Source organism: Aptenodytes patagonicus, chromosome 1 (genome assembly GCF_965638725.1).
Source record: "Aptenodytes patagonicus chromosome 1, bAptPat1.pri.cur, whole genome shotgun sequence".
Lineage (NCBI taxonomy): Eukaryota > Metazoa > Chordata > Aves > Sphenisciformes > Spheniscidae > Aptenodytes > Aptenodytes patagonicus.
In genome coordinates, this window is record NC_134949.1 from 50,723,282 (window position 1) to 50,740,484 (window position 17,203).

At 42.5% G+C, this 17,203-nt stretch overlaps 1 protein-coding gene across 1 annotated transcript; it reads right to left on the reverse strand.

Moving 5' to 3' along the window:
- Positions 1–13,921: 13,921 nt before the first annotated feature.
- Positions 13,922–16,791, reverse strand: BTG1 (BTG anti-proliferation factor 1). Its single transcript, XM_076334408.1, has 2 exons — positions 16,402–16,791; positions 13,922–15,209 (listed from the first exon to the last, which is right to left on the reverse strand). The coding sequence occupies exons 1-2, from the start codon at positions 16,547–16,549 to the stop codon at positions 14,845–14,847; spliced, it is 513 nt and encodes a 170-aa protein (XP_076190523.1). The 5' UTR covers positions 16,550–16,791; the 3' UTR covers positions 13,922–14,844.
- Between the last annotated feature and the right edge of the window lie 412 nt (positions 16,792–17,203).

Consider the following 17,203-nt stretch of genomic DNA (forward strand, 5'->3'; position numbering starts at 1 on the left):
GAGCTTACATATCCCTTTACTTGGGGGACCCCCTCCGCCTAGAAGCTAGAGCCCAATCTCGGTTTTCATTTCTAGTCACTAGTGTAGTTATGAAAATAAAAGACAAGATCAGTCAAGCTTCTGTCTTGAATCTGACCCAGGTAACTAATTTGCCACTATGAAGTGGCAACTGATGCTCTGCACTTGCGAGATGCATTTGGGACTCTAATACATATCTAAACATGCATTGAAACAACTGTCCCTTGTAGACATTCAGTCACTTTTCCTATATAAACTCTGGGCATGTTTTTGTTTCCCTTTTGTATTTACCTTATCCTCTATTCACTAAACTGTGAGCCCAAAATGATAACATAACCTAAGCAAAAAACAGGCATCAAATCAATGAAAATGTTATTTTTGAAAGGTTACAATTTTAACAGTATCAAATAAGCAGGAAAAGCACCTTTGCCTTTCAGATTCCTTGAGCACCTCTCCCCTTCCTCCAGGCTTCCTATACCAGTTCAGGTGAATGTACAAAAGACTTCATTTTCACAGTACTTTACTATCTGTATGCTACTTTAGGTCTGCCCAAAGCAGAAGTTTTCTTGCATTCCTTCACTTCCATAGTAATAGAGGGGTTGACTACACTCAGAAAAGTGGAGTTACACCAAGTATTTCAAAAGGCATCGTTTATAGGTATATATAGATTGTCTAATCATGCAACTTTTTTAAAGAATCAGAGCTGAAAACAACTTAGTGATCCTTGAAAACAAAGGAAGTGTTTCTAAATGTGTATGCATCATTGATGTTAATGGATGGAGGGTTCTTCCTCTCTAAGAAAAGGCTGATCCCTAAATACTCTTATAAAATATTTAAGTTTTTTTTTTTTTTTTTTGTCAGGACAGCTGCATAAGGCACAGCTTGGGAAGAAGGTACAAAAAAATCTGCACACCTTTAATGAACCTTAGACTCATATACAAATAATGGCTACCAAGACAGCATGGTATGGCCAGTTACTGCTCAGGGAATGCAGGGAAAAGTGAGAAAACGCCCAAAATATAGAAGCTTACATATTTGTAAACTCAGAGTTTAAGGACCAAAAAAAAAGGGCTAATGATCTAATATTTTATTAACTGTTCTATTGTTTCAACCTCTCATATATCACAAGCCTCCACATTTCATCCAGTTTTTCTAATAACAAATGTATTAACTATGTTTAACTTAAATATATCTTCCAGAAAGTCACATGGTCTTGATTTGCAGACATCAGGAAATGGGGCCTTTGGTTCCTTTGGTGGGCTGCTCAAAGGATCAAACCCTCTCTTTGTGAAAAATGTGTAATCTACTTCCAAAAAATGCCTGGATTCAGGCATTTCCCAAACTTCTCATTATCTCCCACTCCATAAGGCTGTAGGATTCTTGGTCGCTCAGTATTTGATGCTGGGAAAGTTCTTTCAGGCTGTTGAGCTATGCTAACCAGGGTAGAGAGCTAAGGTCCAGCTGCCAGGAGCTCTTCCAACCCTGATGTCATTCTGGTGGCACTGCTCTGCCCTCTCTCCAGTTTCTGAAGTCCTTACACCAACATTGACAACAACAAGATAAGCAGTTTCCTACCATCCGCCATGCCGCATTTCAAAGTGAAATCTCACCTTTCCTCCCCGTGATTGTTATACACCCAAGGGTCTCACTGGCCCTTTCTGCCCTAACATCGTGCTGTTAGCTGCTACTCTTGCTCGTCTGCCAAGATGCAAATTCATTCCAGCCACTGGACATAGTTTCCCATTGCATAGGCAAAGGACCTGTATTTCTTATTTCTAAATGAATGAATGACCTTGAGTATGTTTCAGTAAGGGCAAATATAACACAAATGGACTGCTTATCAAGCAATATAGATCACTCGGTATCAGCACTTTATTGTCTTTGTTTTATGTTCCTCCAGACTGTGGCATATAAGCAATTTAAGAGCGGAGATTTTATATGTATTTTCAAAACACTAACGAAAATCCTTAATAGCGCTTTCACAGTGCTGGTCCCTGCAGAACTTGACTGGAAACATTTCCATTCAGTGATGAGTCTCCATTGACAGTCTTTTTGAGAACAACCAGTTCTACTCCATTTATTGTGTTCTTAACAAAGCTATTATGACTGGAAAAAATATCCAAACAAATGAAAGCTCTGGATGTCAGAGCACCAAGGGACAAATCCTCTTCTCTCTGAAATCAAGTAGAGCTTGGGAATGTTCTTTGTTGAGTGCAGGAACACTCAGTCTGAAAAAATTAAACCACCACTCACTCCTATATTGCCACACACACAGAGGAAATTCATTTGCAGCAATCAACAGCATCTTTCCCTCTAATCCAAGGTAACAATAATCTATTCCATGTAATCTGAATGACAGTAGTCAACTGAGAAATTTTTTAGTGGATTTAACTAAAACAATCCATTAGCATTCACAAGCATAGACAGTAAACCAAGACTGAATAGCAACTTACTTTGAAAAACAAAACAAAGCAAAACAAAATAACCCACAATTATTTATTTATAAGTGTATTAATTAACAAATGGAATAAATTCACTCCATGACCATATTAATGGATCATCATGCAAAAAGTATGATATTGCAGGGTTTTGTGCAGTCACTGAATATCCAAACAATCAGCCGAAAGGTGACATTTAAATATCATTGTGCAATAAAATGCACAGCGCAAGATAAAAACAAACAGACCCCCTCCTACCATTTAAAGGAAACACGGATGAAAAACTTATGAGAAACAATGAAAGTCGATGGGCTTGTGTGTTACTATGAAGATGAGCCCACTGCCTGGTCCTTTTCACCATCACTGATCTTAGAAGTTTTAGCTGGACAGATAAACAGCAGTAGGAGGCAGCCTTATTTACAACACATTAAACGAAAGATAAGGTGGAGTTCAGTGCACCACCTAAAACAGGGACACCTCTTAAGAGTCAGTCTATTGCTCTCTGCTCCTTTAGTGACGCTGGCTGCCCTTTGCTGTCATGAGTAAGCATCTTCCATGCCATAAGATGCAGAGCATTATGGCATGCCCTGTTTCACAGGATGCCAATTCAGTATGACCAATCCTCCTGGTTTCATGGAGCAAAAAGAAAACAAGCGCTTTAGGAGAGTGTTAGCAGTCTCCTAAAGTAAGAGAACATATGGGCAGCCCCTATTGCTTCCAAAACTTATTTCACTATTTCATAACGATGATGTTAGCGTTGCCCTGGCTCCCCAGCTCCCCTTCTGGATTTTAGAGCCCCAAAGCTTGGCAGCAGTGTACCCCTCTTGTGCAAAAATGGATGTCTGAGAAGACAAAGATAGCAATGATCTGGAATTGTGTAAGAAAAATCAGTTTTAACCTTATTCTGACTCCTTATGGTTAACTGATGATACCTCCACCAGTGGGTTACAAAAAGTAAACAGGTATGTGATCTCTAGCTACTAAATAAAAGTAATGCCATTTAAGTCCCTTAAGATCTCCCAAGAAGCCAGCAGTAGTACTGGGGAAAATACTCAAATGGAGCGCACAGTCTTTGCAAGACTGCAGGGTACTACAGGCAGCATCCATTGCCCAGCGGGGTTTGACTCAGAAAAACAATCACATTAAACTGGCAGAGACTCCCTTCACCTGGCACTTCCCCGGATGCAGTGAGAGTACGTCCCTTGTACTTTGGTAGCCACTATCAGACAATGCTTTTCCTATTCCTCTGGGCCTGCAACGCCACCTGAAAGAAGCAGAGAGACCCTGTCCTACCCTGTGATTCCTAAAACAGTTTATTGCCAGCCTGATACTCCTGTCCACACCCCACACAAGTAAGCTGGGGGTGTAGTTCATCCAGCAGAGCTACACCCCCAACAGCTACCGCCCAAGAGCAGGAGTCCAGCTGGGTTTCCCACAAAACACAGGGCTGCTGCCTGGCAGCTGGAACAAAACCAAACCAGTCCAGTGTGTTTTACGTGTAAACTCAGTGTAGCTATTACAAAAAACCACAGGTGTGTTTAGGTCCTGTTAGAGCACTCTATTCTCAAGGAAGCTGTGCTTAAAATGTCCGGTTTTATGCTTAGTGAGCTTGACTTAGTTAGCAATCACGTTGACGTCAATCCAAAGTGAATCCAGTGATCTCAAATGAGCCATTTTACTTTGACACTAAATAGCAGAACTTGGCCTCTTGTGTTTGGGAACTGACTTTTGAAAACTGAGAGAAGCATGAGATGAGGGCTGAAATAAATACTTATTTCTTCTTTACATTAAGAAAATAATACATATAAATTAGCACATAGTACAAAATTCCCTGGGGAAAAGTGTGTGTGCCCACAGCACAGGGCACGGGAAGCTGCCATGGGACGAGCCAAACCCTGCAACTTCTCAGAAATAAATTTCCACAGTTCCAACTACTTGAGCACATATTCCCGAAATTCAGGAAACATATTGCTAATGATTTCCTCTAAGGTACTGCAATTCCAGCGGATTTCAAAATGAGTATGTGAGCAGAGTAAGCTATTCTTCATTTGGGGCATTAAGAGTCAACAAAATAGTTACAGGTATCTAATCAACATTCTGCAAGTTGAAGCACATTAAACAATCACATGTAGGACCATTTAGAAGGAGAGGGTGAGACTCACCTAACTAGATGGAGTCAGTGATATCTGAGCAAGCTGTCTCACTCTCTATACAAAGAAGAGAACACAATGCTTATTCTAGAGTGCATCCCTTCTAGCCTAGGACACTGAAATCAGTTTGAGGATTTTCCCATAAAAGGTCATCAGGTGAGCCTAGGGAAGAGGTCTCAGACTCAGGCGTGGTGATGTCTGGAGAGAGTTAATGTTGGGAGAGAGAGAAGCCAATGGAGAGGCATTCTCAGCTGGATGCAGGGCACTAGTAAAGGAGGTGACAAGCCTCTCTGAAACTATTTTCTCCACCTGTGGATCAGTCTCTCTAACTCCTGATAAAAATCAATCAAATTAATTTCAACTCAAACTGATGACACCTATGTCACCGTTAGTTCAGAAAAGGACATTTGTTCATGGCTTAAGCATTTTGTAATGAGATTTAACATGCCCTAACTTCAGACTTTCGTTTGACTTTCCATCCTCCAGTTTCTCCAGTTCCCTCCTCTCATTGCCATTTCTCCAAAGGGCAGAACTTCAGATAAAAAGCTTAAGTATAAGAATTCTCCCTATGTTTCCAGGGAGAAAGACACAGGGTGCTTACTTGCCTTTGGTTGTGTCCACCACTTTTTGCATAAATATTATGCAATAATAATTGTTTAACCATAGCAAGGTATTTGCAGAAGCTTCTCACACATTCTCACACAGCCATTCCAATCTCTTCTTTCATAGCAATAATTTAGGTTCTTGTATAATTGCATGGATGTACCTCTACATACTTGTAGTGTGTAACTGAACTGTTAAACATTTTAAGTAACCTGACCATTCTCAAGAAGGTAAGGCAATGTGCAGACCCACCACGGGAACAGCCAACCATCCACAATTACCTCTCCCTGAATAATTTCCACTGAAAAGGGTTCTTTGTTTACAAATCATTAGCCAAAAGGGCCTTTTTGCATTTTATATTACACCCCACCACCACCGATAGAATAACTGCATTCTACACCACTGCAGCTCCCCTGGCCGCTGACCTTATGTTATCTGCAGCCCAGGCTGGATCCACACTGCCTACAGCTACATCTGGAAAGCAGGCTGCAGAGAAAATAATCACTTGAGAACCTAATTCTAGCAAATCAGCACGGCCCTTTATCTTGGACTCGAGCAGTATATAGTAACAGTGGATGCAGTCGAACACATGCCAAACTCAAGGACCATGAAGACAAAGGATAGGATTATCCACTGAATTGTGAATGTGCAAAGTCAGTTTCCCAAAGTACTGCTGCTGTGCTACCTAATGAGCACGTAACATGAACACTGCAGAGCAGTGCCCCACGTTCCTATAGGTATCTTAAAAGCAGCTGTACAATGCCTGTGAGGTTTCTAGCGAGCACGCTTAGCTCGCAAACAAAATTTGTCAGGCTTATTTGCATAGGAGCCTGGGGCAATGAGATTTAGAATAAATGGAAACTTTCAAATATACACAAGAAAGAGGTAAGCTAAAATTAAAAGCTTCTTGGGTTTTTTCCCCCTGTAAATTCCCTTGTTTGTCCTCAAGGACAGCATATAAATGTGTATGTTACAGCCCATGTGATCAGACACTCTCTCAAGAACTATAAGCAATGGGACTATGAGTCATTATTAGGCTGGAATTACATTCAGTTCTTTCCCACTGACTCACCATATGGATTATTTGTCTAGTCTTTTGCTCTCTGCACTCCCTTCCCTCCCCCACAGACCATACATGACCCCTTCCTGAAATTTCAGCACACGTGTGTTTGCTTCGCACGTCCCAGCTCTTGCAGCCAGGTGACAACAGCAGTCTGCAGGGCTCCTGCACACAGACGTTGAGCTCACCGCTTCCCCAGCCATCTGCCAGAGGCTGCCAGCTCCCCAGCAGATGTGACAGCAGCACTGGGCTCCCACCGTGTCTCAGGCATTGCGGTCTGACATGACACAAATCTACCAACCTAAACACCTTCAGCTAACTTTGAGCAAGAATCAGAAGAGCCATTTCTGCCACCCCACCTACCAGGATGGTAATTTCTGGCAAAGTGGAGGAAGGAGTGGGTTTGGATAGTTACACACCTTAACCCGCTGCAGCTAGGTCAGACCTAGCAATACATCAGCCAAAGCTTTCATCTTTCATTTAAAAGAAAAAGGTAAAGCTAGTTCCTAGCCTTCACAGTTGTAGAAAAAATGTGTTGAAGTTATGACTTCCAAATCTTCAAAGGCATATTGTAAATAAAAGTGCTGACATTTATTGCTTTTAAGCAAATCACATACTGGAGTGTGACTCATGAACATTGGAACTGGCAAGCACCGAGGCAATCATGTTGAGAATGAGATCATGATGCAGTAGGTGTGCAGCATTCTCTTTTCAGCCTATTCGCTGTCTCTATTCTACAGTAATAAAGAGGAAAGTTTCTTGTCAGTCAATAATAAAGACTTTAATGTGCCTTCCAGTGCCTATGGAAATAATAGAAAACAGATATCTGCCTCCCTGAGAAAGCTTTTGACACATACTTGATCTTATAAATACTGAAGGGCATATGACATATTCACATGAATAAGTCAAAAAGCTTCATGGTACTCATAACGGTAAAATTAGGACTGTACAAAGGCTGGGGTCTTAGATTTTAAAAGTGCAGATCACATTGGAACTCAAATCTTCCTTTTACTGATTGTAAACTGCTTACAAAGGGATGCTCCTGTAGATAGGACGGTGCACCAAGAAGGGGCAAGAAAAGGAAATCAACATATCTGTACTGCAGAATTAGTCATGAGGTTACATTAGTTTGATAATTCAGGAGACATTTTGTACATATGTCAGGTTGGCTTGGAATTAACTTCAACTTCAGTAACTCTACGAATAATGATTTCAAATTTTAATGACGTGCACATATTTTTCAACCGAGTAATTGTGGAAACCATCACTTTCAGTATTCAGAGTCAGTGTTCTGCTGTTCATGATGCAGGACTTGTCAATTCTGCAAGCAACAAGCTTTGAAGATAGTCACAGGAACATTTGGATAAACAATCAAGCAGATATATTTGTTCAGCTGTCCTTCTGTACAATGTACTTACGTATTTTGCAACATGGTTCTTCTCAGTTATATTACAAAAGCCTCACCCCTGTTAAATATATCCAGACAACAAATAAAGTATCAAATATAATCAAAATTTAGTCTGGTACCTTCGTTACACAGAAACAGATCCTTTACAAACATGGAACTAAATTTATCATTTTGTCATGATTCAGACTGATACTGCCATTTCCACTGCCTTATTTTTTCCCTACCGATCTGAAGTCTACAAACAGAACGACCTTACACCAACTGCAAGCTGGGGAGTTAGGCGATAGGCTGTAAATGACAACGGAAGCAAGCAGTTAGGCGTTAAAAAAGAGGTGATTATAATACAAGCTAAATTTAGAGGTGGAATTGCAAGGGTTGGTTAATATCACTAGTATAACTTGATAGCATTAGGTGTACCACACGGGCAGCTTGATTTTATTTTGCAGTTATGATATAGAGCCTTTTACACTTGTAAACAAATTTCTAATTTACACACTATAGAACTTGAATGTTACCAGACAGAAGCAACTGTTCTGGTGCACCCATCTAGGGAAGGGTGCTAGGCTCAACCAAAATGGACCTTTTGCTGATTGTTCAGACAACTTCTTACCAGAAACCAGAGAAATCTCTCTCCTGTGTTACAAAGTATTAGCACGAATATACAATTCAGAAAAAGTATCTTAGCTTTATTTCATTTCAGCCTGGTATTAAATTGATTAAAATGTTGCAAACATTCCCTTAGACAACTACAATTTGCTTCAAAACTCTACAGAAAATCTTGAAAATCTGCTCAACTGAGTAGCAAATTGAGTTGAGCTGCAAATTCACATTCAGAAAATTGAAAGAGAAAAGTAGGAATACATGTTCCTGTTAATACCAATGTATTAAGGCATAAAAAGTGAATAAGGAGGATAATTTTCCCCCATCTATGTGAATTAACAATCTTCAGAACACCTGCAGTGACCTGTGAATTAAATCACAGCAAGCAGGGACTTCAGGATGACCCACTGAAAAAGACTCTAATAATTAAATATGTGTGTATATATATATTTATACAAGAAATTTACATGCGTGCCCCTGTGTAAATACAAATAAAACTTGGTTTAAACTTCAATGCATGGAAGGAATGTTGTCTTTCAATATTCTTAAAGTACAAGAAACTCGTTAATTAACCTGTAGCCAGCAGAACTCCAAAACCACCAATTATTACGTGTTCTTAGGTTAAAAAAGCAATAATAATTGAATTTTATAGCACACAGAACAGCAAGGGCACACTGTTGGCATTTCTTAATTGCAGCCAATGTCAGCAGATGATACTATTGGTACTAGAAATCTGTCTTTAAGCTGATCTTGAAGTTAGAAGCTGTACCCAAGCCTTAGCTCCATGTTATAGCCCTTCAGGTAAGCGTTGCTGTCTGGAACCCGACCGTGAAAGCTGGGCAGCGTCCCCAGCCCTGCCCCTGTCGCTGGGCATTTCAGACGCTGCTACTCCTTGCATATATTCAAGGCTGCTCCAAGAACGCCGAAGTTGTCCTCCCTTGCTTCCTTACAGTGCTAACAGATTCATTTGTTTATCATTTTATTCAGTTATATAACCAGCACATTAAAACAATCACGCTGGATTTTACAATGCCCCAGAGAAACTGCAAAGCTAGAGGCCATTTCCTGACATCCAAGAGGTAAAAGTATCAAATAAAGCTACACCTCTCAAGAAAACTTTAAAAGGTTGTTGCAAGCTGTGATGAGACGCTGAGCGGCTGATCACAGGAATCACAAGGCAAAAACACTTCTCTCTGCAAAAACATACTTGACATTCCCTCAGCCTGGGATTTTTCTTATCCAGCATCATCACAGTCCTATTTCTCTTCCTCGTGTGTTGTCATGGGTCACTTTCAGTGGAGAAAACCTCAAAACTTGAAGATGCAGCATTTTACTTGTTTTCCTTAGTCGCGAGTCATTTCTCCTTGCCAGCTTTGCAGTCACAGAATTGCAATGCTACAAGGGCAAATATCTGCTGTCGTGCACGCAGCGTTACTGCTCGTGTGGATTTCTTCCCAGCAGCTGGGAGGAAATGTTCTTCTTGTTTAGACAAAAATATCAAATGGTTAGGAAATAAGGAGTTAGGAAAAGCTGTATACAAGGTTCATGCTTGAGAAACACAAGGGCACAGAAGACTTAGCCACTAAGAAAATTCCATTGGACATTAAGTTACAATAATTTACATCTGCTCATTTATGGTAAGTCAGCCATTTTACTGTTGACCTACTTTGTATCAGCAATAATTTGTCACAGTGCATTCTCCAACTGCTACTGAAAGAAAGGTTGAAACCATACATTAAGAGCATAGTGTCAAAGCAACTGATGTTAATTATACCCTGCAACTCCTATGTTGATGAAATTGTCACTGCCAACCATTAATACAGCATTTACTGTCTAAGCCCAGCTTGCTCTACCAACCCTTGAAAGCCACTGAATTAACATCCTGCTTCACAATGTTCACTTTATGCCACATTGGAATGTAAATCTGAAACATGTAAAAATAACCTCTGCTATTACACCAAGAATGTGTAAATATACACTCCTTTTTAGGAGAGCTATTTATCTCCAGTCTATACATGTTTCACTCTTTAAACTAAAAACAGCTTTAATGTTCTTCAGTCAAGTGGCAGCTTTTGCCAATATAAACTACTTCTAAAAATTATGGCAAAGTAGAGGAAACTTTGGAAAACGTAGAGTGCTACTTGATTTATGGACATTCAGAAATAAGCTTTACATAGGTGCACAAAAAAAGAAAAGCAGCAATGTTCTTCATTTCATTCATTGCTAACCTGCACAATAACAAGAGATCGTATTCTCCCAGCATAAGTAAGCAAGGTTAATTAGAAGGACACCTCATGCAGATTTAGTGTTCATGTTTAGTGACATCTGCTTAATTTGGTGACAGAAATGTTTACAAGCATCAGCACAAACCAACCACTCCAGGAGCATTAACCGGATTCTTTATGGTATGCACGTCAGTAAACTGTTTTGTAAGGTCCTCCTGCTGCAGTACAGTTCCCCCTGCTTCTAAATCATCTCTCAAGCTACTCTTTTACCTATTTAAACTGAAGGCAGTCAAGAGCATACAGGCTTAACAATATTTAGCCTTCAGAATTGTCATCACTAGCTATGATAGGAGGCAGCACAACTTGATCTTCTGATCCAAGACGACTCGTTTTAGTGATGAATAGGAGAGACTTTATCCTATGAACTGATTCAATATGATATACAACAGAAGTAGAAGCTGGTGATGGTATTTTCACATCAGAAGAGTGCCTCACGTAGGTTGTTTCCAAATTCTCATGTAGACTGATAGAACAAACCAATAATAAGAAAATCCCATGGCATGATGAGGCCTGTCATACCAATCTACCAGAAAATCTTTGCAGAGTCAGCAGAGAAGTAGAAAACTAAAATCAGCACTATTAGTAATTGCACGAAAGCCCCCACATCTCTATGCAGACCTAAGAATGACCCTAAGATCTAGAGGAGGAAAAAGTCCAAATGACTGCTTAAGCCACATGTACATCTCCAGAATAAGCAGGAAAAAAACCCACCCAACTGCAAAGAGAGCAGAAGAACAGAGATTCTTACAGGATACATATAATACAACTCTCTATAGAAGCATTGTTATTGAACATGAAATACAAAAGTAAACTCAAGTACATAGGATCTGATATTACACATAGCACAGTGGGCGAACATGCTGTGAGAAAAAGAAACATTTGCTCACCTGGCATAAACTAGATGCCAATTGTACACTTTATAAACATATTCACTGAATTGTCAACAAGTCTTAGCAGACCGGTCCGTCAGTCTAAGAACAGCTGTAACATTAAAACTGCGTACAGCTGAGCCTGGCCTCAGAACACCAACAGAACAACAGGATTATTCAGTGCTTCACAACGAAAGTCCAAGTAATTTAACTAACGTGCACTGGGCAAGCAGGTCTTGAATGTGCTCTCTCATCTCTAATAATTTGCGTTAAAGTAAGAGCCTTGATGGTTTCATAATGGCACCTTAAATGAAATTCAAAAGTGACAAGCATTTAGCTTAGTGCACTGTTTGTTCTACCTGCACCAAAACATAGGATTGGCAACAGCCTCCTCCTAGAGACATACTCCATTTTTCTCAGGAGTCCTTCCTATGCCCTGCTGCCACAGTATGCTAAGTACTTTCAAAATTAGACAAGGGCACATTGTGTGCACATGGGGGTATATTTAAATTCCAGCTGGAAGAAATCCCAACAACTCTGAGGACACAGGTTGTACCAATTACTAGTTACAGCTGCAGTTAAAAACTATGCCATGAATGAAAGCACCCTACCGTAAAAGGACTAAAATGTTAATCATCTAAGGGAGCAAGCTCATTCTTGGTTCAGTGTCACATGCCAGCCACGCAGATGGAATACTTGCTGCCTCGCAAAGCTATGCTTAACTTATCAAAAAGAAAGTACCAACAGCTGATGCTTTCATAATTTGCATAGCTCATGTCAAAGACCAACTACACAGCTACCCTTTTTGATGCTGTTCTTACTGTGCAGCAGAAAAGACTATAGGCAGCACCACAATATACCAACCACAGCTCACTCAGCAGCGAGCTTCATGAAAGTTTAATATAGGAAGGCTTACAGGAAGCCAAGCTCAATGTTTTTCTTTCTATTTGGATATACTTATGCTGTCTGCGGACATGTAACACGACAAACATCTTTGAACACTCCTGTTGCTTGAATAAACCCCTTGCTTACAGACTTAACAACTTGAAAGCATCATTTTAAAAGCAGTAGAATTTTTAAGGTATCAAGATGTGGACCTAAACTTTGACTCTATGCATGAGTAACACCTGTACTTTAAAGCACGTTCATTCTGAAGCTTTGGTAATAGATCTATTATTGCCAGATCCAGATACTGAGCAAGCTCTTTAAAGTTCACTGCTTCAGGAGCACTTAGGCTTCCACCAGTCTATGCCAGAAAGTCATAGTACTAGAGAAGACCTAACAATACTTTAAAGTGCTGAATGTTGGCATACATATGCAGATCATGGTAAAAATAGTATCTGTAAAGCTGAACTTTCAAAAACACAGTGGGAAAGAAAGTGGTAAAAAAAGCTAGACAGTTCAGTCTTATGTTTTGCATATATATAATCAGTTACATTACGGATCAGAAGACAAAGATCTGAACTGGAGATACAACACATTACTATCGTCACATTGTAAAGGCTCATAGTTGAGCAGGAGCTGCCACAATGCATGGCAAGCCTGAAGCTCAGTTCTATCCGTAGCTAGCAAGTTTAGTTGGCAAGTAATGATTGTTTTCTTTTTCTTCAGAGCAACAGCAGCAGTCCTCATAACTGAAGTGACCAAGTTGGGTAGGCCTTTTATTAAACACTCACAGAACAAAGTGCACAGGAGATAAGGAACAGAAAGTTCTTGCGTTTTACTCCAGCACTTTAACAAGTGTAAATAAAGTAGTAAGGAATTTCTCTCAAGTGTAACTAACCACTGTGCTGTATACAAATGACATTAGTGTGGTGCTTAAGTGAATCACATCTCCACATCATTCATTAACTTTGAATACACATATAAGTATGGGCTTCTCACTTCGCCTCAACCAACCTTTTAAGTTTGGGAAAAAAGATCTACATACCTTTTGTTGAATCCCATCTTAATGATTTCTAAAGTGAAAGTCTTGCATCTGAAGAAAGCAAAAGGCGAGCAACCTTTCTGTAGAGTGGTTAACCTGCTCTTAAAGCTAAGGGACACTTGTCCCAGAAACTCTTATTGAGCAGGGAATGGAATCCATCAGGGAAGAACTGAGAACTTGTGAGCAAGTAGGTCAAAATGGACATTTAGGTTTGCTATATCCTTCATCAGGAAGCCAAGTAAACTTTAATCCTCTGGATTTATTCAAGTCATCTTTGGTGGATGTTATTTCTGTACCTTTTCCTCATATCCTGGAATTATTGGCCCTGGAGTTATTTCCACATTGACTGATTTTAAAAGGTTTAAAGTGACATGTACATCATTGTGTTTCCCTAAACTTCCCACGCATTTATATACGAGGTCTTCATTAATCCATGTCTGCACCAAGTGTTCCCTAGCATCAGGGTGCCATTGATGTTCTTAAGCCTTTATAGTACCTATTTCATTTCTACTGTGAGGCAAAAATAGTTTAACTGATCCTATGTAATCACGACAAGAGATTAATTAAAATGCCAAGATAGGAAACAATTTATTATAGAGAGAAGAAAAATTTCTCATCCAAAATATAGAAATCTGTACAACTTTGCCACAATCAATATACATGAACTGTACAAATTTACACCAGTTCATAATTTACCAAATAAAAGATGACTAACAAAGTTCACAAAATAGATGGTGGTTTGTGGAAAAGACTTTTACCCAATTAAGAACAAGGAAATTACAAACCAGACCTCCACTTTCTAAAAATAAGAAGTTTACTCAGTCTTAGAAAACTACAAGCTAGCAAATGTACAGATAGCTGGCTGGTGCTAACACCACAGTTCAGACAGTGTCTTTATATGGTCTTTTTAAAGCCTGTTGCCATGGCAGATTCTGATCACTTGCTACTTTTGAGGCCAATGTAAAGATCTGACCATTTCCCCAGGTCATACTTACTAGTTTATCTTATGTACATTTATACATATTTGTAAGTGCTAGGTAAAAGTCTGAAAAATAAAATTTCCAGTACTATCGTGTTCATAACAATAAGTCTTGTTACTGAGCTGCCAAAAATGCTAACAATTAATAAATGTAATAGTGCAAATTTACTCTGCAAGACCTACTGCAGAGAATCACTTTATAAATACAGATTGGGGTTGAAAATTGGTGTAGAAATTAAGTAAGATGTCTTGGAGAAACTGACCCTTCCTAGATCTTCTTCACTCCCTAGCAAGTTGCAATCATTTTGACTCACAGGCTATTAAATCACTGAAAGGTACTGTCCAAACTATGGCACTGTCACTTTAAAGTATACCACTCTAACGTGTGCCAGATCTTCACAGCTGTGACATGGTTTAAATTCCATAATCCATCCCCAGAGGTGCCCACCCAAAGTAAAAACCAAATTTATCCATCCATTTTAAGGTGATCCATCCACAGACTATATCTTAACCCGATACAGTCATCATATTGTAGCTTTTGGAAGGGCTAGTTCTGCCCAAGAGAAGTTCCTCCTTACAGCTTATTCTGCTGTCTACCATTTGCATGTTGGTGTTATTTTGGCTACCTCCTGCTGGTGCAGCTTCATACAGCACACAGATTGAGCCATCCTCTCCAATACGATAGGACACTTCATACGGGTCAACCCATAGAGTGAGTTCGCTTGGAAGAAGCTGGAACAGTTCCTGACTGCTCAATCCAATCCGCTGTGCTGCCTGTCCAATGAGAGGATCCATTTTATGGTTGATCCGGATACATCGGTAACCTGATCCCTTGCATGGCTTTTCTGGGAACCAGTGGTGTTTATAATGTTCTATAAAATAAAAGAAAAGATTATCCTCCTTAATTCTGTATCCAAAAAGATGTACAGTGAGCATTGTTCTCTCGCAAATTTCACACCTCAAGATGTTGAGACACTTATTATTTTAGAATAAGTGACCTGAAAAATCATTATAGCCTTTATTTTTGCTATTTACATAAGCACAGCGTCCCCTGGGAAGTACTCATGTACAAAGTTACTGTTTCATGCTACCATAGACAGAGAACAATGTTTGCCATCCAAAAGGGTGAAATACAACTTCCTGGCATTCACAGAAACAACTATTAAAAAAGTGATTACATACACAGCAGAAAAACGCAAGGGCTTCAAAACCTCCACGAATCAAGAAGGAAAAAAAGCACCTTTCCAGCATCGTCTGGAGATCACACCCATGATTAGTTCCTCACATTCTAAGAACACCCAAAAATAACCAGGGAAGGAGCTGGGCAGCATTTACCGACTGACTCAAGCTGTATTTCACCACTGCTCTTCCCAGCCTGTTTTCCAGGGCGAGATACCAATGACTTCACTTACCTTAGGAGTTCTATCCCACCCAAAACCCTATCGGTCTGAGGCTACTCGTAGCCACTATCAAGCACGCTGGGACACAGGCTCGGGATTACAAGACCCACAGGGCAGCGAAGAAACCCTCGATATTTGATCCTAACCGGGGCTGTCGGGTGGCAACGATATGTTTTCAGAAGAAAGGGGAACTGAGACTTATCGTCCACCGCTGAATTTTACTTGACAAAAAAGCAACTTGGGAGCGTTTCTCCTTCAGGAAACCGGGCGGTTTGAGCCCTTGGAGCGGAGCCCAAGTGCGGGCTGCTCCGAAAGCTTTGTCTACGGAGCCAAGGGGGGGGCTGCCTGCGCGCCGCCCAAGCCCCTTTTGTTTACAGCCCGCTCCCGCCGCCCCCTCCCGCCGGGGGCCGGCTCGGAACGGGGGTCTCCCGGAAAGGGCGAGCCACGGCCGCGGAGCCCCGCTCGCCCCCCGCACCTGCCCTCGCGGCGGCTGCTGGCCCCCTTCCCCCCTCTCCGGCCGCCCGCGGGGCGCGGCGCTGCCTCGGCCGGAGGTGCCGCCCGCACCGCCGCCGGCCCGGGCAGGCGGCCCCGCGGCGGAAAGGGCAGCGCGGCTCCCCGGGCCGGAGGGGGGGAGCGGCTCCCGCCGCGCCCGCGCCACCCTCACCTGCCAGCAGCTCCTGCAGGCTCTGGCTGAAGGTCTGCAGCTGCCGCTCGTTCATCAGCCCCTTGGTCCGCAGGAACTTGGAGATGAAGCCCACGGCCGCGGCGATCTCGCGTATCATGCTGGCCCGGGTGTACAGGGCGGGATGCATGGAGGCGGCGGCGGGCGGCAGCCAGCTCTCCGGGGCGGCCGGCGCTGGGACGGGACGGGGCGCGGGGCGAGCGGCGCGGAGCGGGACGGGCGCGGGGGCGGCGCGGCTCTAACTGGGAGAGGAGCGGGCGGCGGAGCCCAGATCACATCCCGGGGGCGGCAGCCTCCGCCTCCTCTTCCTGCGGCAGGGGGGCGGCGGCAGCAGCGGCGGCCGCGGCAGCGCACCCCGCATCTCCTGCTGCGAGGGGCGAAGGGAGCTGCCTACCGACCGCCGCTTCTTATAGCCGCCGACGGGCGGAAGTGCCGTCAGGGCGCCGGGGGCGCGCCGCCGCCAATCGAGAGATCGCACCATTGTGACGGCAGGCGGCGGGGCGGGGCCGGCGAATGGGGGGGGTGACGTAATCGATTGTAAACAAATAGAGCCGGGGCGCGCGAAGGTGCGCGGGGACGCGCGGTGTTCGGCGCAAGGGGCTGCGCGCCGCGCAAGTGCCTCCGGGTGCGCGGAGGGGGAGCGTGCCCGCGGCGCGGGGGCTTCCCGCCCGAGGAGCTGCGTGGGCAGCGGCAGCGCGGCGCGGAAGGGAGCGCGGAGGGCGCCTGTGCGGTGCAGCCCCGCGCAGGTCCCGCCCGAGAGAGAGCGGCGCCCGCGGTCCGCGCA

What these genes read in the sequence shown, in the direction of transcription:
- BTG1 (XM_076334408.1), bottom strand. Translation starts at nt 16,549, where the DNA reads ATGCATCCCGCCCTGTACACCCGGGCCAGCATGATACGCGAGATCGCC. An exon ending in CCTGCAGGAGCTGCTGGCAG is followed by an intron (nt 15,210 to 16,401) that starts GTGAGGGTGGCG and finishes TTTATTTTATAG; the next exon opens with AACATTATAAACACCACTGG.